The sequence below is a fragment of the Hemitrygon akajei genome, chromosome 22 (assembly GCF_048418815.1).
Source record: "Hemitrygon akajei chromosome 22, sHemAka1.3, whole genome shotgun sequence".
NCBI lineage: Eukaryota > Metazoa > Chordata > Chondrichthyes > Myliobatiformes > Dasyatidae > Hemitrygon > Hemitrygon akajei.
In genome coordinates, this window is record NC_133145.1 from 62,022,339 (window position 1) to 62,048,616 (window position 26,278).

Sequence of the window (26,278 nt, forward strand, 5' to 3'; positions counted from 1 at the left end):
CCACAAACGTGTGGGATCTCTTCATTTGTTCAGATCTGTTTTTCATTCTTTTGAAAGAAAGATAAAGATTAGCTTTGTTTATTACATGTACATCAAAACATACAGTGAAATGCAGTGTTTGCATCAATGACGAACACATTCTGAGGATGTGCTAGGGACAGCCTGAAAGTGTCACCATGCTTCTGGCACGTAGCAGTCCCATAACTTCCTAACCCTAACCCTATGCCTATCCTGTACATCTATGTAATATGGGAAGAAACCAGAGCACCTAGAGGAAACCCATATGGTCATGGGGAGAATGTACAAATTCCTTACTGACAACGGCTGGAATTGACCTCGATCGCAGATGTTGTAAAGCGTTCCACAAACTACACTACCGTTCCGCCCCCTCTCATCTTAGTCAACTGTTATTGGTTGAGTCATTATCTATGTAAGCCCTAAATAATGTAGTTCTTGTCTTTTGTAATTTCTACCTTTAACTCTTTCTTTGAATACATTTTAAAACCTATCTCTCACCTAGTCTTATGTCATTCCTTCAAATTATTCCCTCTGTTCATTTTTATCTGTTAATAGATTTCCATAAAACATCTTAATCTAGTTTTTTATCAACCTTGGAGGTTGTGTAAAGATGAAAATTCTTTATTGTCCTTCTGCATCGTTTTTCAGGATCGGGATTGTGCGTTATCACCTGAGGAACTAAAAGATCTTTTCAAAGTGTTTCCCTACATGCCTTGGGGTCCTGATGTCAATAACACTGTTTGCACAAATGACAGGGGCTGGATCACCTATCAAGGTTATATTTGTCAGTGGACGTGAGTCATTTTTCCTTTGTGATTGTTGAGTAATATTTTCAATCTATTCTTTTTCTGTAAAATGCTGATTCAATATCTTTGTAAATAGCTGTATATTTGTGTTCTGAATCAGGCTGACTACATATCTCGACGTTCAGCGATGTTTGGAATATTTAGGTTATCTAGGATATTCCATTCTAAGGGAGCAGGAGTCTCAGACAGCAGCTATCACAGGTATGACAGTGGAATTTTATTAACTTTTTCTCCTTAATTTCTTAATTGGATGAATTATTTACATGTAGCTACATCTTAGCCATGTCTTCTCTCTCCATCATCCCTCTCAGATCTGTCTATATTTAAGACTTCTATCACACCTCCATCAGTCTTTCATCAAAAGTTTCTATTTGTGTTATCACCCTAGTAAATTCTGTATTCTGTCTCTAATACAGAGACTAGGATTATTTACTGTTTGCTGATCTAACTGAGGTTTCATTAAAACATTCAACGTATTTTCTGATCTATCCCTCCTAGCAAAGTTTGGTTGGTTTTTAACCACTTGAATTCAACTGAAGTTGATATTGTTGGACATTGCTATATCTGTAATACTGTAACTCTCTGCTTCTCAACCCATCATAAACCCATATTCTTTTCTTCCATCCGAATTGAAAACCTAACAATATGTTACTCTTAAGGTTTAGCTTCAGTGCAGTGGAAACGAAAATTAAATTGCCATCACAAAATGCTGAAGGAACTCAGCAGGTCAGGAGGCATCCATGGAAAGGAATAAAGAGTCGAAATTTTGGGCTGAGAACCTTCATCAGGACTGGAAAGGAAGTGGGCAGGAGCCAGCATGAGTAGTAGTTTGGAGAAGGAGAAGCCATACAAGCTATAAGGTGGGGGGGGGTATATATTGAGAAGCTGGCAGGTGATAGATGGAAAAGGTAAAGGGCTGAAGAAGCTCCCAGCTTCCCACTTCATCCCCCTTCCCCCACACACCTACCTTTCACCTGGCTTTACCAATCAACATCCCCTCCTCCCACCTTATTCCGGCTTCTTCCCCCTTCCTTTCCAGTCCAGATGAAGAATCGCCCGAAACATCAAACGTATATTGCGTTCCATGGCTGTTTCCTGACCTGCTGAGATCCTCCAGCATTTTGTGTGTACCACTCTGGATTTCCAGCATCTGCAGAGTCTCTTGGGTTTAAATTTCCTTTGCCTGATAAAAATGTCATAAACCATGCTTTATATTCCCTTAGTAACAAGGGATAAAAAGTTGGATCTGCAGAAAAAGCAAACACAAAGAAATGTGTTTCAATGCAACATTATTGGTATGAAGAACAGCGGCAAGACTGGAATTCTCCAAGGTTTCCTGGGCCAAAACCTGGCAGTAAGTATCTCCAATTATTCAAATCCTGTAGTTTTATATTATAATGTAAGAAGGTCCAATACCGCAAATTAATTGGATAATTGCCTAACTTTGAACTCTGTATCAAATTAGAATAAAATTTAAAAATCTTGTCTATCATTGAGGACACTATAGAGCTAATTGAATCAGATATTAATGCATATTGGAGCCACTTCACAAATCTATTTGTTCTGTGCAACACTTTAGTGGTTAATGATTTAGGGTGGAGAGAAATTGTAGATTTTCTTCAAGTCTGATTGATTCGGTATTATTATCAATGAGAAAAAGATTGATGGTTTTGAATAAAAGAGAATTGAGAGTATTGAAGAGGTTGAGAGTATTTGGGCGGTGAGCAAATCAGCCCTCTTGTGCTTTTTGATCTCGTCACTTGAGATTCAGTGTCACGCAATCCTGTCACTTTGATCTGGCCCACGCCTTCATTAACCAGGTCCAACACTAGCTTTTCTTGGATCTTGCCCCTCCTAATACAGGTCATCGGGTTTATGGTGGCGTGGCCAGGGTTAATCGGGGTGTGCCTAGGGTTAGTGAGGGTGTGCACCCCCCCTTGGACCTTAGGATTGGGTTTGAGGATAGGGCTGGCGGATGTGTATGTTGGGTTGGGAGCGATCAGGTTGTGAAGTTTTGTGGGGTGAGCATTTAGGGCTCTGCTGGAAAGGGTAGTGTGCTGCGGGTTTGTGGGGGTGTGGCCAGGGTTAATCGGGGTGCGCCTTGGGTTAGTGGGGATGTGTGCCCCCTTGGACCTTAGGATTAGGTTTGAGTGTTGGAATGGTGTATGTATTTGTCTCATGTACATCAAAACACAATGAAGTGGGTCGCTTTGCAAAAAAAACCATTTAATAATGTATTGGGTACTGTAACAGATAGTGTAACATCTTACGACACTAGCTGTAAGATCAGGGTTCAATTCCCACTGCTGTTTATACTGTTTGTATGTTCTCACATGGATTTCCTCGTGGTGCTCTGGTTGCCTGCTACATTCTAAAGCTGTGCGGGTTAGGGTTAGTGAACTGTGGGAATGTTATGTTGGTGCCAGAAGTGTGGTGACATTTGCAGACACAATCTTCATTGACTTGATTTGATGCAAACAACACCTTTCCCTGTATCTTTTGATGTATATATGACAAAGTTATTCTAAAATCTTAAGGGTAATTATAATGGTAGGAACTACAAATGAGAGGAGTGGGTTCAAATAATTTTAGTTATCAGCCCTATTGCTTCCTCTCTTACTGAAGTTCTGTCTACATCTCCCAGAGGCATGTTAAACATTCATTATTAATGATTATTTGTGTATCTAGGATGAAAAAAGACTAAAACCACTATGAGGTGTGTGGTTGGGTAAGGGATAGGGTCAGCAGATTGAGTCTATAGAATTTAACTTGATGGAGCAGAATGTGAATTTACACATTAACGTGATATGAAACCCTTGACAATTGTCATATGGGTTGTGCTTAGTGAATATACTCAGTGGTCACTGACCGTATGTTCATGGTCTTCTGCTGTTGTAGCCCATTCACTTCAGGGTTCAGCATGTTGTGCATCATCTGCACAATGGTGTGATAAAACAAAAAAACATCCAGTGAGCAGCAGTTCTATGGGTAAAAACACCTTGTTAATGAGAGAGGTCAGGGGGAATGACCAGACTGGTACAAGCTGACAGGGAGGTGACAGTAATTTAAATAACTGTGTGATACAACAGTGGTGTGTGAAGAGCATCTCTGAATGTACAACACGTCAAACCTGGAAGTGGATGGGTTAGAGCAACGGAAAACCACGGACATACACTCGGGCTATTGTAAGAGAGACAAACTGATCATCTGACTACTTGGGTTTAGGACATCATTCCCGTGTTCACTCGGCCCAAAGAAATGACACCACTAAACAGTTCTGTAGAATGTAACGTGTAATGTCGTTGAATTGCCCAAGAGTGTTGTACAGCAGTGAAACAATATCAATGCTTTATCTTCCCACATGTTCCTTTCTGTGTCTTTCTGTCTTTCCATCTCCCTCAGAGATTAGATTGCATGGAGCACTAGTTAAAACTCATCATGGTCTACAATAATAAACACGAGAGATTCTGCAAGTACTTAAGATTTTGCTCTAGAAATTAGCGTCATTTGTCACACGTCCATCAGAACATACAGCAAAATGTGTCATTGGCATCAATGACCAACACAGCCCAAGCATGTGCTGGGGACAGCCCACAAGTGTCACCAGGTTTCTGGTGCCAACCCAGCATGTCCATAACTCGCTAGCCCTAACCTGTACATCTTTGGTCTGTATGAGGAAACCGGAGCACCCAGAGGAAACTCGCGTGTAAGAACATACAAACTCTGTACAATGGCAGGAATCGAACCCTGATCCATGATCACTGGCACCGTAAAGCAGTTGTGCTAACCACTATGCTGCTGTGCTGCCCTAGTCATACTCTGTTTGATTTACTGAGTAGTTTATTTTTCACATTCACAATGTTAAGTCAATGTGTTTTGTAATAGATATTGTGACCTTCTGTTCAGAAGCTGTAAATGTCACTTCTGTTTTATTTTTCATCACAGAAACAAAGACAAATAAAAGAAGAACACAAATCGCTTTATGCCATAAACACAACGTATGTATATGGACAAGAAAAATATTTACTGGTAGGTAATCATGTGGACATAATAGAAATGAGTAGAAATTTTGTACATTTTAATCATCTGTGGTTCACAGTTGTCCTAAACTCTCTAATTTTCAGTAACAAATATTTTAAGACAATGTTAAATGTGTTGAATTTTTTTAGAAAGTTTAAAAGCTATCTAATATTATTTTATAGTAGATAAGACTCATAGAACACTACAGCACAGAAACAGGCCTTTTGGCCCATCTAGTCCATGCTGAACTATTATTCTGCCTAATCCCATCGACTTGCACCTGGACCTATTTCCCTCCCATCCATGAACTTATCCAAACTTCTCTTAAATGTTGAAATCAAACCCACAACTGCCTTTCTATTGCAACTCCTTTGACACTCGCCACACTGAGTGAAGAAATTCCCCTTCAAGTTCCCTAAGAATTAAACCTTTCACCCTTAACTCATGACCTCTAGTTCTAATCTCACCCAATCTTCTCAGTGGAAAAATCCTACTTGCATTTACCCTATCTATAGCCCTCATAATTCTGTAAACCTCTATCAAATCTCCCCTCAATCCTACGTTCATATTGGATTGGTGGTAATTCCACTCAATTTATTTTGTGCTCTATCAATAACTACTTAACATTCCTGAACAAGTATTATAACAAAGGGAGAAATCTATAATAAATTTGCTATTGTTGGGATTATGTTTGAACAACTTTTGTCTCAGCATTTGTGATCTTTTTTAGAAGTTTCCCCTGGTCTCAGTGTTTGGCTTCATTAAAGTTTTGCCTTTTGTACCAGATGAAACTGTATGGCAGGGTGGAGATGCATCTCTACCAAAGGAGGTGTAAGGTGCTCCTTCCCTTCGCTAGCCAGCAAGATGTAGCACCTCTTAGCCCCTGGTCAGGGTCACGTGAAGCCATGGGAGCAGCTGCTTAGAATGGCTGCATGTGCAGCTGGTGCATATCACAAGTCCTGGTTATGCCACTGACGGGCAGATGATCTCTGAAGAGTATTGATAATGGCTGGGGTCACCTGTCTTGTAGAGACACTGCCCAGAAGAAGGCAATGGCAAGCCACTCCTGTAGAAAGATTTGCCAAAAACAATGGTGTCATGGAAAAACTATGATCACACACGTCATATGACACGGCATGCATGTAATGATCATGATGACCAGATGAAAATCTCATTAGGTTTTACGTTTTGTCCTTCGGGATGATACCCATTATAGTTTAAAACCTCTGTTCTGAACAGCAAGGATTTCAGTCTGAAGCCCCAAATTACAAACCTTTGAACATGTTAGCTTATTTAACTGGTAGTATTTTCAATGCCTCAAAGTTACTATTTTGAGCCCTACTTTAGTAGGACATACAATTCCCTAGGCTAACATAGGAGGAGGTCTTATACTGATCCAAACTGACTGATCTCCCAGTAAGGAAGTTAAGGATCCAGAGGGAGAGGGAGATACAAAGGCCAAGGTTTTGAAGCTTGTTAATTAGTACTGAGGAGATGATAGTGTTGAACACTGAGCTGTAATCAATAAGCAACATTCTGACGTAGGTACTGCTGTTATCTAGGTTCTCCAAAACTGCATAGAGAGCCAGTGAGATTGCATGTACTGTAGACCAGTAGGCAAATTGCAGCAGATCCGGGTACTCGCTCAAGCAGAAGTTGATTCTAGCCATGATCAACCTCTCAAAGCACTTCATCACAGTAGGTGTAGGTGAAAGTCATTGAGGTAGCTCACCCTGCTTTTCTTGGGGACTGGTATGATTGATGCCATTTTGAATAAGGTAGGAACCTCTGACCACACCAGTGAGAAGTTGAAGCTGTCCTTGAACACTCTACCCAGTTGGTTGGCACGTGTTTTCATTGCCTTGCCAAGTACGCCATCAGGGTGTGACATCTTGCAAGGGTTCACCCTCTTGAAGGCTGCTCTGACGTCCGCCTACAAGACAAGATCACAGGGTTAGCAGTCGCTGTAGGGATTCCCAAGGTGTAGTGTTATTCTACCTTTCAAAGTGTGCATAAAAGACATTGAGCTCATCAAGAAGTGAATCATCACTTGCCACTTATGCTGCTAGGTTTCACCTACTAGAAAGGAGTGGCATGTAGATCCTCCCACAGCTCTCATACACCTGATTATGTCTCTAACTTCACCTCTCATAAAGTTCCGCTTCCTTTTGTTATGGTGATGCAAGTTCCATTTCAGCAGAGGAAACTTATTTAAAATATAATTAAAATAGTTGGAATTTTAAAGTTGAAGGTACATACTGTCTAGGGTAGTATTTAAAGCAGAAGGCAATATTGCCTAAAAGTACTGTTCCCTTTCTTCTGCATGTGCACACACACGAACGCGCCTCCCGAGTAGTTTTAAACATTGAAGCACATAAGGTCATGCCATTTACACCCTTGTTCAAAGTACCTATACTAGCCATATCCATATTCATTCATTCATTATGTATCATGTCGTATGACGTGAGCGATCATAGCCTTGACCATGATTGTTTTTGGCAAGTTTTTCTACAGAAATGGTTTGCCCTTGCCGCCTTCTGGGTGGTGTCTTTACAAGATGGGTGACCCCAGCCATTATCAATACTCTTCAGAGATGGTCTGTCTGGTAACAGTGATCACATAACCAGGAGTTGTGATATGCACCAGCTGCTTATACGACCGTCCACCATCTGCTCCCATGGCTTCACATGACTCTGATCAGGGGCTAAGCAGGTGCCACACCTTGCCCAAGGGTGACCTGCAGGTTAGTGGAGGAAATGAGCAACTTGTACCTCCTTTGGTAGAGACATATCTCCACTCCACCACCCCACCAAATCCATATACTACCCTGAGATTCCTACAAGAAAATGAACCTCAGTGTAATATATACTGATTTATACGTACTGTAGTGTTCTCGCTCAGGTGTAAGAGAACGCTGAACTAAACACCGAGGTAAACCGTCGTCAATGAAAACAGGACCGCAGTAAGATTAACCGTTTACTGTTCACTCTTCCACATTAACGTATGGTGAAAACTGTTGATAAAACAATACAAGATTTGTACAGTATTTGTTTCCTTCTTGATATCACATTTACATCGTAAATACTTGCAAAAGTAAACTACAACAACTACATTACATTAAAATGCAGCATACAGTCAGAATCTACTTACGCCATTGACTGCTTTAAATACACTTCAACACAAACTATCCGCAACTCTTTAACTAATGAAAACATAAACCTTATCGACCGTCGTTACTTTTAACAGAATCAGTGTTAACATTTTAATTCAACATATTGATTATCTCATGAACTTACGGCGTTGCTTCACTATGTTTCTAATGCGTAGAAGACAACTTTTCTTGCGCTGATCTCGCACATGTGAGCCCCCTCCTTCCCATTTCTCCAAACTGGTATTTTCCCACAAGATGCGACGAAACCGGATGTGACGTCATCGCATGCTGCGATATATCACAGACAACAAATTTACTTTAAACAATCCTAACTTTAACTAGAAAATGCTAACAAACGAATTACTAAGCGAAAATATTATAAACTAAACGAATGCCATAAAGGCAACACACGTACTTTGATAATAAATTTACTTTGTCCTTTGGTGCTAAAGCTCCAGAAACTCTTAAAATATTCTGTTTTACTTTTTCATGGAGGTACTTCGTACTTATCATCTCTAGATTAAATATATTCAAATTCTTTAATCTCAGAGTTCACTACCCTCACCTTTTGGATTACAGTACAGTCGTCCCTCCTTATCCACGGGTTCTGCATGCACGGATTCAACCAACCGTGGATTGGGAAAACCCGGAAGTTCTCTCTCCAGCACTTCTTGTTTGAGCATGTACAGACTATTTTCTTGTCATTATTCCCTAAACAATACAGTATAACAACTATTTCCATTGCATTTACATAGTATTAGGTATTATAAGTAATCTAGAGATGATTTAAAGTATACAGGAGGATATACATAGGTTACCGTGGATTGGGATCGGAAAAAAACACGGAAGTTCTCTCTCCAGCACTCGTCGTTTGAGCATGTACAGTCTTTTTTTTCTTGTCATTATTCTGTAAACAATACAGTATAACAACTATTTACATAGCATTTACTTTGTATTAGGTATTATAAGCAAGTCGGAACAGCTACATCCAGTATTGGTGTCAGTTAGTCAAATGTTTGTGTTAGTATATAGTATATATTTTACCTTTCTATGCATATAAAATACTTAAGAAACATAAGTATTTCAATAATTAAACCACTGCATTGCTTAGTATTAATTGTAGCTTTCCTCGGGGCAGGGCCTTTCACATGCTCCATTATTCTCACTTTATCCTTTAAAATTGTTCCAATTGTTGACAGACTGTAGCTTAAAGAATTCCAATGACCAATGGTGTTTCACCTCTTTTCGATCACTATTATTTCCACTTTATTTTCAATCGTGATCGTTTTCCGTCAATGGAACAGACACACTGCGGACAGCGGGTCCCGAGCTCCACCAGGTCCTAAAATTCACCGCACTGAGACACTTTAAATAAGGGACTTGAGCATCCGTGGTTTTTGGTATCCGCGGTGGGGGGGGGGTCCTAGAACCAATAACCCACGGATAAGGAGGGCCGAATGTATTTAGTTTTGCCGCCCTCTCATGTTAGGAACTGGTATTACATTCAAATCCATCTATTTTGTGTATCGAAATGGAAATAAGACTCCAGTAATCTGGCACCTTTGGGGCTTTGGTCATGCCATGTTTCCAGACTATTGGATGTTAATAGAACACAGTTGCCACTTTTGCTTACATGTTGTAAACTTGTATCTGGATTTCTGAACAATCAGGCTGGATTATTCAAGTTTTACTACTAGAGTTTGGCCAATAAGTAGCAGTAGAGGTGTCTGATAGTGGGAATGCCTAACGCTCTGTATTTTAATAGTTTACTTAGTAGATTTCCCAGGAATATCAAATTAACACTTTTACCATTAATATGAAATAAACCATTACGGGAACAGCATCTGGCCATTCTACCTTCTTTAACGTATTCTTTCATTTGGTGGCTCATATGGAACCCAATTACAGAGAGCCAATGTTAAATTTTCCAGCTTGGGATGTAATCCTGAGACTGTAAAAGGCACTGATGATGTCTGTCTTAGAGTATTATGAGCAGTTTTGGGCCTCCTATTTAAGAATGGATATATTGACGTTGGAGAAGATTCAAAGGAGGTTCAAGAGAATTATTCCAGGAATGAAAAGGTTATCATTTGAGCAACCATTGAAGAAGGCTTTGAGCCTGTACTGGCTGGACGTTAGAAGAATAATGGTGGATCTCATTGAAACCTATCAAATGTTGAAAGGCCTTGATAGGGCGGATGTGAAGAGGATGTTTCCTTTGTTGGGGAAGTCCAGGACCAGAGGGCACATTCTCAAAATAGAGGGACATCCATTTAGTGCAGAGATGAGGAGGAATTTCTTTAGCTAGAGGATAGTGAATTTGTGAAATTTGTTGCCAGAGGCTAGGTCACTGGGTACACTTAAGACAGAGGTTGATAGATCCTTGATTAGTAAGAGCGTTGAAGGGTTACAGGGAGAAGACAGGACAATGGGGCTGAGAGGGAAGTGGATAAGCCATGATCAAATAGTGGAGAAGGCTTGATGGGATGAATGGCCTAATTCTGCTCCTATGCCTTATGATCTTATATCCTGTTTTAGTACGTTGTTTTAAATATAAAGATTAATTCTAAGTTTGTGTATGTACTTTTCCAGCTACATGAGGTTTTGTCTGATTCAGAGTTTATTTCTGCCTCTGACACAACTTGTGATGTCGTTTGCCTCGTGTACGATGTCAGCAATCCCAAATCGTTTGAGTATTGTGCAAGGGTCTTCAAGGTACGTCTAATTGTAATATGAAATATGTATTAAATTTAATATAAAAATGAATTTGTGTTTGTAATTTCTGTGCCACCTGCACATCTATGGAACATAAGACAGAACAGTACGGTGCAGGAACAGGCCCTTTGGCCCACAATATTGTGCCGAACCAAATACATTAATAATTAAATGACTAACTAAGCTAATCCCTTATGCCTAAAGAATGTACCAACCATAGAATAGGTTACTCTGCTGAAATCTCGCCAGTTCAGTCCAAAGCCAGAGCTGAACTGGTCAACGTCATGGGCTTTTATCACACCTCCCCGACAGGAGTTATCCATTCAATCTGCTTGTTTCCATCTCACCTTTCTGTACCATTTGATGTGCTTGTAGTCCTGTCAGTCATCTGCACTAGTTAGCTTCTGCTTAGACAATAACTAATAGAGGAGTCAAAGCTTCATCTCAGTAAGTCAGGCAGCGTCAATGGAGGGAACTCATTACCTTCCTTTGCTGCCTGACCTGCTGAGTTCCTCTAGTGTTTTGTCTGTATTGCTAAAGATTTCCAGTATCTGCACGATCTATAGTATCATCTGTAGCTTCCCCTCATTTCTAATCTATCTGTCACCCTTCACTTATGTAATCCTGAGGTCAAATTTCATAATGCTACCATTTTATCTCTGCTACCTCAGTTTCCTGTCTGATGGCTTGAGCTATTATTTTTATAAAATTCTCCTTCATTTTATCTGCCATAGCCCTCTTTTGCTTTCCTAATGTCCTCCTTGTGTGTACACTTACACACTTAACCCCACTACAGATAGCCTCTCCCAGTTAATGTTTGCAAATTCTGCTCTGATGCCATTGAAGATGGCCTTCTCTTCCACCTCCCCCCCCGCTCCAGTTTAGAATTTTAACTTGAGAACCAGTCCTAACTATTTCCATTACTAAATTGGAACTAATATAATTATAGTCACTGTCCCTAAAATACTTTCCACCATCATGTCAACCACTTGCCCTGCCTAAGGGGAGTTTGACTGTAGCCCCTTTTCTAGTAGGGCCAGATATGTTTAGTAACTGGGAGGTATTGTTTAAAACATCCCACTGACCAACAAAATAATATAATACCATGTCACAGCATGGTAGCGTAGCAGTTAGCATATTGCTATTACAGCACCAGCCCCTGGAACTCATTGCCCAAGAGGCTGTTTAGAGGTAGAGTCACAATAGCATAACAGTTAGTGTGATACTATTACAGACCAGTGACCAGGGTTCAATTCCCACTGTCATCTGTAAGGACTTTGTATATTCTTCCATGACCATGTGAGTTTCTCCCCCACAACCACATTCCGAACATGTACGGGTTAGTAGGTTAATTTGTCACATGGGTGTAATTGGACAATGCAGTCTCGCTGGGGCAGTAGGGCTTGTTACTGTATTGTACCTCAAAGTAATATTAAACTTAAAAGAAATCAAATGCTGTGTCTGTGCTATCAGGAAGAAGATACAGGAGCCTCAGGACTCACACCACCAGGTTTAGGAACAGTTATTATCCCTAAACCATCAGACTCTTGTACCAAAGGGGATAACTTCACTCAGTTTCACTTGCCCCATCACTGAAGTTTTCCACAACCTATGGAGTCATTTTCAGGGGCTCTTCATCTTGTTCTCAATATTCATTGCGTATCTATTATTATTGTTTCCTTCTTTTTGTATTTGCACAGTACGTTGTCTTTTGCACGCTCATTATTTGTCCGTTCTGTTGGTGCGGTCTTTCATTGATTCTGTTACGTTTATTGGTATTATGGTTATTGGATTTATTGAGTATGGCGGCAAGGAAATGAATCTCAGGGTTGCATATGGTGACTTTGAACTTCTGAACTTTGAAATGTAGTAGGGGAAATATGCTTCTGAGCATTTAAATAATTTGAGGAGAAGTGTTGTAATTCAATGGGGTTATGTTTAAATAAGCAAAACCTGGAAAGAGGATTAGTTTTGTACTCTAATTACTTCACAAATACAGGCTTGCACTTCCTCATGGAGAAAATGACCCTAACAGCTGCTCGTTCATATCCTGCTTCAAATTAAAATTTACGTACTTACAGGTGTAAGTTCTACAAATATTAGCTTTTTGCAGCAGCAATGCGATGCATTATAGACATAAACCTAACACAAATTTTACAAAACTTCCACATGAGTAAAATAAATGACAAAATATAACATCATATTGCTTGGATGATGTAGGCCTGCTTGAATGGCATGCCATTGGTCAGGAACAGTGAAATGGTGCATGATGAGGGAGTGGCAAAGGGGTGAGGGAGGGTTGTAATTTTTTTCTAAAAACTATTAAGTTTATGATTCATTTATTAATGATAACTGGTTTCTTTGGATCAGTGAAGTTCCCATTTAAATTCTCTATTATTTTGTTAGCTGGTAATAATCGGAGTGCAACAAAGTAGGGAATGGAAAAGTCAGCCAGGATTCCTGTTCCTTATGGAGTCATAGAGCACTTCAGCACAGAAACAGGCCCTTTGACCCATCTAGGCCATGCAAGGCTGTTATTCTGCCTAATCCCATCAACCCGCACCCAGACCATTGCCCTCTTACCCCTCCCATCCATGTACTTATTCAAGTGTCTCTAAAATGTTGCAATCAAACCTGTACCCACCACTTCTGCAGGCAGCTTGCTCTGCACTCACACCATTCTCTTAGTGAAGAAGTTCCCCCTCAAGTTCCCCTTAAATATTTCACCTTTCACCCTTAACCTATGACATCTAGTTCCAGTCTCACCCAGTTCCAATGGGAAAACCCTATCTATACCCTCGTAATTTTGTATACCTCAGTCACTGGGTGGTGGGATGGAGATATGCCTCTACCAAAGGAGGTGTAAGGCACTCCTTCCCTCCATAAGCCTGCAGGTCACCCCTGGGCAAGGTGTAGCACCTAGTTAGCACCCCCGCCTACCTGAAACGTGAAACGATGGGAGCAGGTGGTGGATGGTCATCTGAGCAGTTGGTGCATATCACAAGTCCTGGTTATGTGACCACTGACGCCAGGTAGGCAATCTCTAAAGAAAAAACTCTTTGCAGGCTTCCAGCCAGGTACAAGTATCAATTTTTACTGATGTTTCGATGACAAACTCTGCCATCTTCATCTGGGATGATGCCTGGGCATGTCTAGTCCAGTGGTACTTATACCCCTGTAATTAGAGTACAAAACTTGCCCTCTTTCCAGGTTTTGCTTAATTAAAGATAATCCCATTGAATTACATCACTTCTCAAATTATTCAAATGCACAGAAGCATACTTCAAGGAGGAACCTGTCGCTGCCACCTGTCTTCCCTATATTCCTTTGGTTTCTGGAGGAATCACCTGAAATACCAGGTTAATAACATCCACAAACCCGTAAGGAAGCTTAGGTCACAGCTTGTATGGGTCAGAGATGGCCTGGGACTCAGGTCAGATGGCATTTACAGGATTCCCTGTGAATGCAGAGCGGCATGTATTGATCAGACAGGATGCACAGTGGAAACCCACATCATGGAGCACAGGAGTTGTACCTGGAGAAATCAGTGGTAGCAGAACATTGTGTTCGCAATGGCCAGAGGATTGACTTCAACAGCACAAAACTACCGTGCCATGCTAATGGCTTTTAGGACCGTCTGGTGAAGGAAGCCATTGAAATACAACTAGAGGAAAAGAATTTTGACAAAGATGAAGGCCTCACTTTAAGTAAGAACTGGATTTCGATTGTAAATGAGGTGGGACAGTGGAAACCTGATTGGAGGAGGACTAACCAATCAGGAGGGACAGGCAACAGGTATAAATACCATCGAACTGGACATACCCAGACATCATCTCTGATGAAGGTGGCAGATTGGTTAAAATCAATACCTGTACCTGGCTGGAAGCCCAAGAAGAGTTTATTTGTTATGTACGCTGGGAAAGCACTAGATCCTTTTTCAATTTCTGAAGAGTATTGATAATGGTTGGGGTCACCTTCTGGACAGTGTCTTTACAAGACAGAAGGCAATGGCAGAGGGGAAGAAGCTGTTCCTAAACATTGATCGTGTGTCTTCAGGGTCCTGTACCTCTTCCTGGTGACGGTAATGAGAAGAGGGAATGTACCAGATGGTGTTGATTGTGGATTTTTCTATTTTGAACTCCATGTATAGCAGGATGGATCACATCGCCCACCCTGAAGAAATAGCTTGCTGAAACTCAGTCTTGCTCCCTGTTAGATAGTAGTTGTTTCACATAGTACAAGATGGGGCCTTGTCACCAGATTACATCCCAGAGTGTATCTAAGAGTAGAATAGAGAATCATAAAGCAGTGTGGCATGTGTACCCACCCTTTGGTTCAACTGTCCATGCCCACTCAGCTAACTCCAATTTCCTGCATTCAGCCCGTATCCCACACACATCCATGTACCTATCCAAGTGCTATGTTATACTATTGTACCTGACTCGCCATGCTTCCAGCGCCAATATAGCATGCCCACAGTTGACTAACCCAAGCCATATGTTATTCGAATGTGGGAGAAAGCCAGAGCACCTAGAGGAAACCTTCGGGGTCACAGAGAGAAGGTACAAACTCCTTACAGGCAGCAGTGGGAATCAAACCTTGATCAGTGATGACTGACAGTGTAAATTACTGAGCTAACCACTACACTACTGTGCTGTCTCAAATTTTGGAAGCCATTTTTAAACTTGGGGTAGAGTAACAAGTGTTAATTAATAATAATTCTCATTGTACCTAAAACTGCAATTAATAATTGTATGTTTTTTTTTATGACAATAGCAACACTTCATTGACAGCAAAACGCCGTGTATTATTGTAGCTGCAAAATCAGACCTGCATGAAGCTAAACAAGGCCACAGCATTTCTCCCACTGAGTTCTGCAACAAACACAAAATGCCACCGCCACAAAGTTATACCTGCAATACTGTTGGCCCACCAAGCAAAGACTTCTTCGTCAAAGTGACTACCATAGCTATGTATCCGTAAGTATAATGGCAGTCGCGTCACCATGGCGCTGCGTGTGTTATGTTAAGATATGCAGAAATTCCCATTGTTAGCTACAAACTGACATGACACACTATTATCAAAGTTGAGCTGAAGTAACAGGAATACTCTGCAAAACTGGATGAATAATGACCAAAAATAACTAATGAATTCAGATAGTTCACCTGGGTCACTTTGTTGTAATATTTCAATGAACACAAATCTGTAACCAAATGTTCAAAATATTAAATTTTAGAATAGTTAGAATAACCCTTATCTAGGAAGTGATGTGCTGAGAAATGAGAGGGTCCAGAGGAGGTTCACAAGAATGATTCCAAGAATGAAAAGGTTAACATAATGAGGAACGTTTGGTGGCTCTGGGCCTGTACTCACTGGAGTTTAGAAGAATGAGCAGGGATGTCATTGAAACCTGTTGAATCTTGAAAGACTTTGACAGAGTGCACATGGAGAGGATGTTTCCTATAGTGGGAGAGTCTAGGACCAAAGGACATGGACTTCCCTTTAGAACAGAGATGAGGTATTTCTTTAGCTAGAGAATGGTAAATTTGTTGCATTCATTGCCACAGATGGCTATGAAGGCAAAGTCACTGGGTATATTTAAAGCAAAGGTTGGTAGATTTTTGATTAGTAAAGGTGTCAAAGATTACAGGGAGAAGGCAAGAAAATGAGTTTGCAAAGGAAAATAAATCCGGTGTGATTGAATGGTGATGGTGGGGCAGACTTGATGGGCCAAATGGCCAAATTCATTTTGTTTGTCTTATAGAAATGGAGCTGAATATATGATGATTGGAATTCCACTTTCTGGAATATTTCTATTTCATAATCTCTCAAATCCAGCAGAGTATGCTGTTATTAATGGTTCAAACTTGAATGCCCATTCCCTCTTTGTAGCACATGATGATATTAAGTGCATGGAGATTGCTTCTGAAATGTGTGATAACTGCAGGCTTCTGACAGTATGACAGCTGGCATCGGTGTATTCATATGACTTGGATTCATCCAGGGTATTTTACTAAAACAGGCAAATCCCAGTAAAAATAAGCTCTCGACTACAGCAGGGAAATGACAGCCAGTGAGTCAGCAGACTAATACAAAGCCTTGGTGTTATTTTCTTTCAAATCTAGTATCACTGGAATTGCTACGGATGCACATTGTCTTTTAAACGCAAAAGGACTTCTTGTGTTGCATTTCCTTTATTTTGCTCCATTTAGTTATTGCCATATATTGGTCTTGTAAATTTTACTTCCTTTCATTCCTGTAGGATTGTCACGTGTGTGTTCTCCCTGTGGGGAGTAGCTGAAAAATGTTCAGGACTGGCGTTGGACAGTTGGGGACTTTGACAACCATGTGAATCTGCGTTTTATTTTCTTTAATTTTTATTTACAACTGGCGACTCAACTGCCTTACTTCTGTGTGTTTCCGCAGCCATGCCCGATTACGCTGTCTATGCACCTGCAACAGGTGTACATTTTGCATCTGTCAGACCTTCCTCAACTCAGACTTGCTGCAATCTGTAAAGACCAAATTCTGCACTACAGTTCTTAACAGGTTCTTCCTTTTATTTATTGGCTCTCAGAAGATCTTTTGGTTGTTTTTCTGGGGCGGGGTAATCTTCAAAAGTCGGCTTCACTCAGCATATCCACTGAAGTTTATTTACATTTTCAGGATTTTAATTTTGAAGGTTTTTTTTTAAAGCTTTTATTCATGGGGGGGATTTTTTTTAAAAATTTCAAGCCCTTGACGTCAGAGGGAAGGGTAATGGCAGTCATTAAAATGTACTTGTTTTTAACTAGACTTGGTACATTCCTGTCAGTCATTACTCGTAAATTCTGATGAAAATTGTCTGGCAAGTCTGAAAAGATTACCTATGGAAGGAAGGATATTAAACATTTCAGCAAACACAACAATTAAAAAAAAATCACTGAACTGATTCTGCTACGTTTACAGTGCTGGATGAGCAAAATCACAGAATGTGATGTTTGATTCCTCATGCATGTAAAATAATATTCCACTTAAATCACTTAAGGAGATGCCCTTCCCCTGATTGTGTATCCATTTTGGGCAAAGTGAATGCACAGTCAATGTTAAGATTTAGAAAAGAACCTTCCTACACCAAACACCATTAAGGTTTCTAATGCTCAGAGCTGTGTGAGCAGATTAAATAAGCTCAAGTGGCTCTCTGCTTACCTTGATTTGCCTTGTGTGTTGTGAGTTTGATTAGAGTTAACAGATCAATGTCTACTCACAATATTTTGCATGATCCACATTTTCAGTGGAAAGTTTGTGGCTTGCTTTATGAAGAATTTAATGTAGGCCAGTTGTCATTTGTAACTCAACAGATATTCCCTCTTCTTTGGCAGAGGATTCCTGAGTGCTGAGCAGAATTCTCTCCATACAGCTCTGACATTACCATCTAAAACAAAGTAGCCAACTTGATTGGGACTCCATCCACCACCTTAAACGTTCAGTGACTTTGCCACACAGAGTGGCTGCAGTGTTCGCTATCTAGAAAATGCTCTGCTGCTGTTCGTCAGATTGACTCCAGTGACACCTCTCAAATCCATGACCACTGCCATGAAAGAGAACAGACACACAAGAATATGACCAGCATGTTTCCCTCTAGCCTAGGCATTACAGTAACTCACCAACACCTTCTCAAGGCCCAATAAACAGTGAGCGTGCCACCAGCACCCACATTGCCAAAACTAAGTATATTAAGATAACCAGAGATAAAGAAAGCACCAATAGGGACCAAAGCAGTAATTGTTGACCTTAGATGATGCAGGTGAGGTTTTAAATGTGTTCTGTATTCACAAAGGCTAAAGATAATGTCGTCATCGTCTTTATGTGCCGTGTCATAATGACGTGGGTGATCGTGGCATCCATGACATGATTATTCTTGACAAATTTTTCAACAGAAGTGGTTTTCTACAGAAGAAGTGGCTGCCTTCTAGGCAATATCTTTTCAAAATCCTCTTTGAGATTGTCTGCCTGGCGTCACTGGTCGCAAAACCAGGACTTGTGATATGCACCAGCTGCTCAAACAACCATCCACACCACCTGCTCCCATGGCTTCACTTGACCCTGATTGGGGGGCTAAGCAGGTGCTACACCTTGGCCAAGGGTGACCTACAGGCTAGTAGAGCGAAAGAGCACCTTACACCTCCTTTGGTAGAGACATATTTCCACCTCACCGCCCTAACAGATAACGTAGTGAGGTTGAAAGCTGAATTCTAGAGCAAGGTACCATTAATAGGGAAGAGGTATCAGAATCCGGTGTATTATTGATTTGTATATCATGAAATTTGTTGTTTTGTACGGTACAAAGATGTAAAAATTACTATAAATTACAAAATAGTGCAATAAAAAGAGAATAACGAGGGTTCATGAAATGTTCAGAAATCTAACAGCAGAGGGAGTGAACCTATTCCTAACACACTAAGTATGGGTCTTCTCACTTGTACCTCCTCCCTGCTAGTAGTAATGAGAAATGGCATGTCCCGGATGATGAGGCTCCTTAACGGATTCCATCTTCTTAAGGTACCACCTCTTCAATATGTCTACCATGATGTTAGGTGCCTTATCAGGATTGCAGGTGCATACTACCCAGGGCCTGGTACATTCGGGACATTTATGATGCTCTTAGATGAGCACATGGAAGAAAAATGGAGAGCTATGGGGGAGGGGAGGGTTAGATTGATCTTGGGATAGGTTAAAAGGTCAGCACATTGTGGGGTTGTATTATGCTATAATCTGTGTATTGCTAGCTGTAATGGGAGGCAAGGGGGAGCTGGGGCCCATAAGTGTAGTAGGTGTCAGATAACTGAAGAAACCACATGGATTGCCTGTGTTCAAGAAGAGCAGCAGGAATAAGCTAATCAATCAGTAGTAGGGAAATTATTGGAACAAGTTCCGAAAAACAGGATAAGTCTACTCTTGGAAGGCAGGGATTAATCACAGATGATCAGCATGGCTTGGTTGGGGAGATTCCCTATGACCAATTTGATCTAAATACTTTGAAGTCATAACAGAATGTATTGATGAGCAGTATGGTTGATGTTCTTTACACAGACTTCAATGAGGCCTTTAACAAACTCCCACGTGGGAGGGAGGACCAAAAGATGAGAGCCCACGAGATCTTAGCTAGGAACACTTCCCACTCCAGTGGGTTAGAGGGAGTGCAGTAATTAGAACTCAAACAGCAGATTATCAGAATTTTGCTATAGTAGAAACTTTTCTACATACCAGTAGGCAGAGGTTTAAGATCAAGGATGGGAATCTTGGAGAAGATTTTTGGAAGAATTTTTTTCACCTGGAGTCTGGTCAGCACCTAGAACACACTACCTGAGGGGCTGATGAATTCAGAAACTGTGTAATTAAGAAGTAACTGGGCAGGTGCTTGAATTGTCATGGCATTTGAAGGCTGTACACCTAGGGGTGGGAGAAAAGAACCCTGGATATTCAGCCTTAAAATGCTTTGACAATTCAAGTGCTTGCTGGTATACAGAAATAGGTTCTTGTGTTCTTCTTTGACTTTTTATTTTGGAATATAAGGCCTAGAACTTACACTTTTTTGCATTTTTTTAAAAATCTCCAGTATTTTCATAGGGGTTTCTGTAGATTAATATTATATCTGATGATAATTGTCTTATCACAAAAAACTCAGTTTAACAAACAATATAAATTAAATGGATTGACTTTTTAACCAGAAGCAAAGGGGCTCTTGTTTACACATGTAGAAGATGCAAAAGAAATGTGATGTGAGGTAGAATGATAAATTAATTGATGGTTCTAGCTATGGTTTGCAGCTTTTAGTAGTGCTGACTGAACCAGTAAACCAGTAACAGCTAGCATTTGAAATAAAACTGCAGCATCTAGCGTATCATCTAGTAGACCCTGTAAAATACAGCTGGGTTCTCTGCCTTACATCTGTCCTGAAAGACTGCACTTCTATCAGTCTAAATGATGTACTGAAGTCCGAGAGTAGGGCTAAGAGCAACAGTTCTTACTGGCTAGTGAAAAGAGTTTCTAATAAATCTGCATTAAAGGCTGAGGAAATTTAATGTAAAATTCATTTTTATGATCAATTACAACATAAATGAGATGGATGTGTTAGATGGATTTTCTTACTTTGTCATTTAGGATTATTTGTTATTTCAGATCAGTATTGATCTTGACTTTTTCAGTCTGGAACTCAGCATTATAGGGCAGTTTTATGAAACCAGCTGAATACTGGTCAAACCATCCTCTACATAGTATTGTATAGTTCCTAAATGCAAAGATTGGAGTAAAATGACCATCTACTAAAACTTCAAAGCAGGTTGAGATAAAGCAGCTGGTGTATTGTGTACAGGACCCACGTTAAAAGACCTTTACATAGAACGTGCACCTTTGGAAAATATCTGTTGATAGAATGCTTATAATGTGCAGGTATTACATGTACATGTTTACTGTCATGTATGTATAAATAAAGTATCTTTTTTTTTAAACTGACCAGAGATATTTAGCAAGCCAGACACTGCTATATCCAACCATATAAGAATGCTTTAGTTCATCCCTTTTCCTGTCCTGAATGCCCATTGTTACTGAGGTTAGAAACCAGCTATCCAAGAGGTGCACTGAACTATCTATAAGAATATCTACATGTATGTATGTGGAAGCTTTAGAGAAAGTGTAGAGGAGATTTCACAGGATATTGCCTGGACTGGAGGGCATGTCTAGTGAGGAAAGGTTGAGGGAGCTAGGGCTTTTCTCTTTGGTGTGAAGAAGCATAGAGTGGAAAACCAGTGTCTCTGGTGACCAATACCAGAGGGCATCCCTTTTAAGGTGAGCGAAAGAAAGTTTAGGGGGTATGTCAGAGGTTTTTTTACACAGAGAATGGTGGGTGCATGGAACACCTTCCCAGGAATGGTGGTAGAGGCTGATACTTTAGAGACATTTAAGAGCCTCTTAAATAGACACCAATGATAGAAAAATGGAGGGCTATGTGGGAGGGAAGGGTTAGATTGATCTTACTGCCTGTTAAGCTGCTGCATTTAGGGCAGCAATGAAGGTCCTCCATTTCCAGAAACCAATTTTGGTCTTGGTTTTAGTTTTGGCACTGTTCAGGTCTTCCTTCATCGTGTCAGTAGCTTCCTCTCAGTTTTCACTACTGCCAGCCATGCAAGTCCTGGGTGGAGACTCAGGAACTCAATTGCACACAGATGTAGGACGATTCTTCATTGCTATTTTCCTAACTGTTTTGTTTGACCAGTCAGCATTGTTAGCCCTGATCTGAACCACCCACCCCCTCTGAACCTGGAGGACCAGTGGATCATTCTTAATCTGGCCTCTACCCTTTCACTTGTTTGGCATGCATGACCCTACCAAGAGCCAAAGCATAAAGCCCAGATTCCAGCCAACATAGTTCTCTAGGTCATTGAGGCGTGCAAGTCTTCAGACCAGAAGAAGATTGTAATCCTCTTGGTGAAGATTAATCTTAGAGTAGATTAAAAGGTCAGCTCAACACCGTGTGCCAAAGGTCAGTACTGTGCAATAATGTTTATAATTACATACAAGTTGGAGATAGGTAAACTTAGTAAGTACCAGTTAATCTCACATGATGATGCAAAAGCAGGGTCAAACCAAGATTTCTTTGTGGGGTGATTTTTTGTCCCCCATTAAAACTCTATTTTTATATATTACATTAATTTTCTTTACATTTCTAAAAGAGTTGTAAATGTGAAGTTGAAAGGGTAGTTAGAGCTTTACAACTTGTCTGTTTAAAAACTTGAGATTCTAACTAGGTGGGCAAAATGCCAAGTTAACCGTGTGAGTTAATAATGTAAGGATGGGAGACCAGAAATAATGCCCAGGTGTGAGAATTGTCTGTGCTGAGATGGAGAGATATTAAATCTAGATATTAGCTTATTTTGACCTTGGAAATTAATTCAACACAATGTTTTCTTTTCACTAATATTGGGCTTAACTAGAAATTTGTCCAGTTCTGTTTTAGAACATTTTGTGTAAATTAATCTGACAAATCTGAGTTAATTCCTGTATAAAAACTTGCTGCTTAGCTACTTGCATTCCCCATTTTGATAATTAAGTCGACTTTGTGGTAAGAAATACCTTTTATTGTTTAGAGTAAGAAGTAATTCTCCCTTTACAGGCAAGTGTGAACCTAGAAATATTTTAACAGAAAATCTGTTTTTCCTGCTACTTCCCTACCTTTGCAATCTGCCTTGGACTTTTATAATACATCCTTCTATTTACCTGCATAGAAACATTGGAAGCATTTTGATTGCATCTAAGCTTTTTGAAAATAAATATTCTACATCGTATACTCCATTTTGGCTTCAGCAGGTGTTAAGTGTTACGTTTCTCAAGGTTATTTTCAGTTTTATGCCCACACCTGTTTTTTAATCGTTTTGGATTTTATTCTTCGACAGAATATTGTTTTTCCATACATCTTAGCATCACATGCATATTTTGAAACTACTTAAAGCAGAAAGTATGCCCTTATATTTGTTTTGTCCCATTTTCCCCCCAGAAAACATCAAAGTGCTTGATAATAAGTCTTACTTCTGAAGAGTAGTCACTGTTGTTAGCAAGCAAATGTATCAGTCAGATTCTTGATGGCAGGGTTGTGTAAACAGTAGTGCTTTTAACCTGCCTTGCTATGGGGAGAAATATTGGTTAAAACACTATCTTCTTTGAACAGTGTCGTGAGATTTTTCTACCTCCATCTGAGCAGGTAATTAGGGTCATGGCTTAATCCTAATGTAGAACACATTATCTGTAGTAATATACACTTCCTGAAGTCCTAAAGTAAAATACTCACAACTAATGGAAAAAAGTGTATAGGATTTTACCTCTGTTTCTTTTCCAAAGCTGCTATGTGACCTGCCTGAACATTTCCACCATCTTCTGTTTGTTTTGGGTCAAATTTATCCTGGACTAGAATGCCCGCAGCATCAAACGTAACAAGCCCCCTCTGTCTGGATCTTGTTACTCAACCTGTAATTGTTGTTATTTTAACTGATTTCCCATCCTGCAGTACTTTATAATAATCCAGTTTGCAACTTCCTCCTAGATCTTTTCAGTTTCTTCTCACCACAGATTACGGGTTGAAAGGGGAATAGACTAATGTAGTTTTTTTTCGGTTTTGGGGTTTATTGACAGTGAGTTGGAGATGCTACACTGAATCTCAAAATCAACACAGGCCAGGATGCAGAGAGGAAACTGAGTGCACAGAGTGGGGGAAATGGATCATTTCAGAATGTTGCTGATGCTCTTAAAGTCAGCAAAACTGCTTTTTCAAACTAGACTGTGCTTTCATTGACTTTCATGGCTTGGATTTGTATTCCCTGTGATCAGTAGGATAGACTTCAATACTTCCCCAGCAGTGAAGAAATTAATATCCTAATGATTTCCAGGGTGCAACCTCCAACTTGAGTAGCACTAACTACTTTTTCTCTGTTATAATTTCAGACTTCCCACTAAATGCTAATTAAGTTAAAACTAGGTTAAAAATACGTGTAGCAGCAATTTCTGATCCCTTGCTACATGTGTAATTCCCATTTTAATAGTGTATTGGAGTTTTCCAAACCTAACAATTAAAGATCTGCTTTATTTGTTACATACACATTGTATCACACACTGCATATCACGTATAGTGAATGGGAACCACAGTAGCATAGCAGTTACTGCAATGCTCTTACAACTTGGGGCATTCTGGAGTTCGGAGTTCATTTCCAGTGCTGTCTGCAAGGAGTTTGTATGTTCTCCCCATGAACTGCTTAGGTTTCCTCCAGGTGGTTCAGTTTCCTCCCATAATCCAGCAATGTGCAGTTTAGTAGGCTAAATTAGTCTTTGTAAATTGTCCTGTGTTAAATGGGTAGGTTGCTGGGCTTAGCGGCCTGTTCCATGCTGTATTACTAAGTTTTTTAAAAATGCTGCTTTTGTGTTAAGAGCATGCTGAGGACAGCTCGCTAGTGTCAGCATGCCAACATACCATGCCCACAACTCACTAACCCTAACATCTTTGGAATGTGGAAGGAAACCCACACGGTTACAGGGAGAATGTACAAACTTCTTACAGACAGCAGCGACCAAATTCACATACACTATTTTACACTTCTAACTAATTTTAAAAGATTGAAATTTCAATGGCTTATTTCTGTCAACAATCACTTCACCATATCTCTAGGCGACTACCTGCTTACAGTTTTGACATTAGAATTGTGATATCTGAGCTGATTGTGAGCAAGCATCATATGATTATGACAGGGAATGTCAACCCAGTTTGGGATGCTGCTCATACCACAGGACTGATGATCATATTGTTGCTGAACAAAGGAACTGATGCCTCAGACACCCAAGGGAAAGTGAGGGAATTGCTTCATTAGCTCAAAGACTATGCAACCAATATTAGGAGTGAACCACTTGAAAGTATTTTGGGGTCAAATTCAATTCCCTAGCTACACGTTCAGGCATCTCCATTCGAAGGCTAATTGCCTTCTTATACATGGAACAGTGTATCCTTCCTTCAGGTAAGTGATGTAAACTAGGCAGAACAATAACAGTGGATATGCCATGATTAAGGTGGCTATTGAAGAATAATTAATAAGTACAGGAACCCAAAGTACAACCAACACTGTTAAGAGTCCTGACCTTTTGATCAAATGCCTCCTTGTAATTTATAAGGCATTCAGATAATTTAAACTGATATATTCAAAACTGGAAATATATTTTTGGGATGGGTGGATAAAGGGACTTGATATTTAATGTTATTTGGTAAATTTTGGAGTTAACTTCCCCAATTGAATTGAATATAGTAATCTCCATATTGTAAAAGCATTTCAGAAATTATACCAATCAGTTTTCTGTTTGGGAAGTATGAGCAAGCTTAATATTGTTAATACCGTGTAAATGTACATGAGAGAAGTTAGCTGAGTTTGTTTAGAAGTGGTATAATTCTCACTATGTTGGTTGTATTGTGGGGTTTCTGTCTGTAATACTAGTAGCTGGGGCTGGGAAAATCTTTTCTACTCTCAATCTGTTATGGGAGTTCAAACCCTCATGCTAATAGTGTCAAAGGGAGTTCTTTGAGTTCTGGGTATACAAGGAAACACAGGAACTATCTAATGTTTTAATCTGGAACTTGCAAACTGGAGAGAAATTAATCTCATTGATTTAAAATTAAGCATTTTTCACACTTTCCTTCACTACACCAGTCTGACCCATGCAAAGGCTGATGAAGGAGAGCATTTTAAACTACTTGAATTGTAAAGTCAATGTCTCATAGAACCATGTTGCACATTAATCAAATTCTAAATCTACAAAGTTTGCTGAGCTAGAGAAAGTAACTCATGCAGTTAGCAGACTGCACACCTAAGCAGCCTGGCAGGTTCCCAGGTTCAATCCCTGCCTCATGGTGAATTCAGCCAGGTCACAGGTAGCTCCGTGCCTTACTGAGAGGCTAATCAGACAGAGGTCCTTTCTCTAATCACCTTTATATAATGTAGAAATGCATGTTAATTGATGTCCAGATTTACACCATAGGTCTGTAGGTGAAAAGGTTTGT

At 40.0% G+C, this 26,278-nt stretch overlaps 1 protein-coding gene across 5 annotated transcripts in view; it reads left to right on the forward strand.

The window, feature by feature from the left end:
• Window positions 1-26,278, forward strand: part of rhot1a (ras homolog family member T1a) — a 76,794-nt gene that overhangs the window by 41,506 nt on the left and 9,010 nt on the right. For 4 of the 5 annotated variants that reach the window (XM_073026426.1, XM_073026422.1, XM_073026424.1 and 1 more), the window contains 7 exons: window positions 667-812; window positions 925-1,025; window positions 2,048-2,178; window positions 4,770-4,853; window positions 10,588-10,710; window positions 15,487-15,689; window positions 17,137-17,259. In XM_073026426.1, coding sequence (XP_072882527.1) covers window positions 667-812; window positions 925-1,025; window positions 2,048-2,178; window positions 4,770-4,853; window positions 10,588-10,710; window positions 15,487-15,689; window positions 17,137-17,259 — 911 coding nt within the window. The remainder of the gene's footprint in view (window positions 1-666; window positions 813-924; window positions 1,026-2,047; window positions 2,179-4,769; window positions 4,854-10,587; window positions 10,711-15,486; window positions 15,690-17,136; window positions 17,260-26,278) is intronic. The other variant, XM_073026425.1, reaches the window with a different exon arrangement.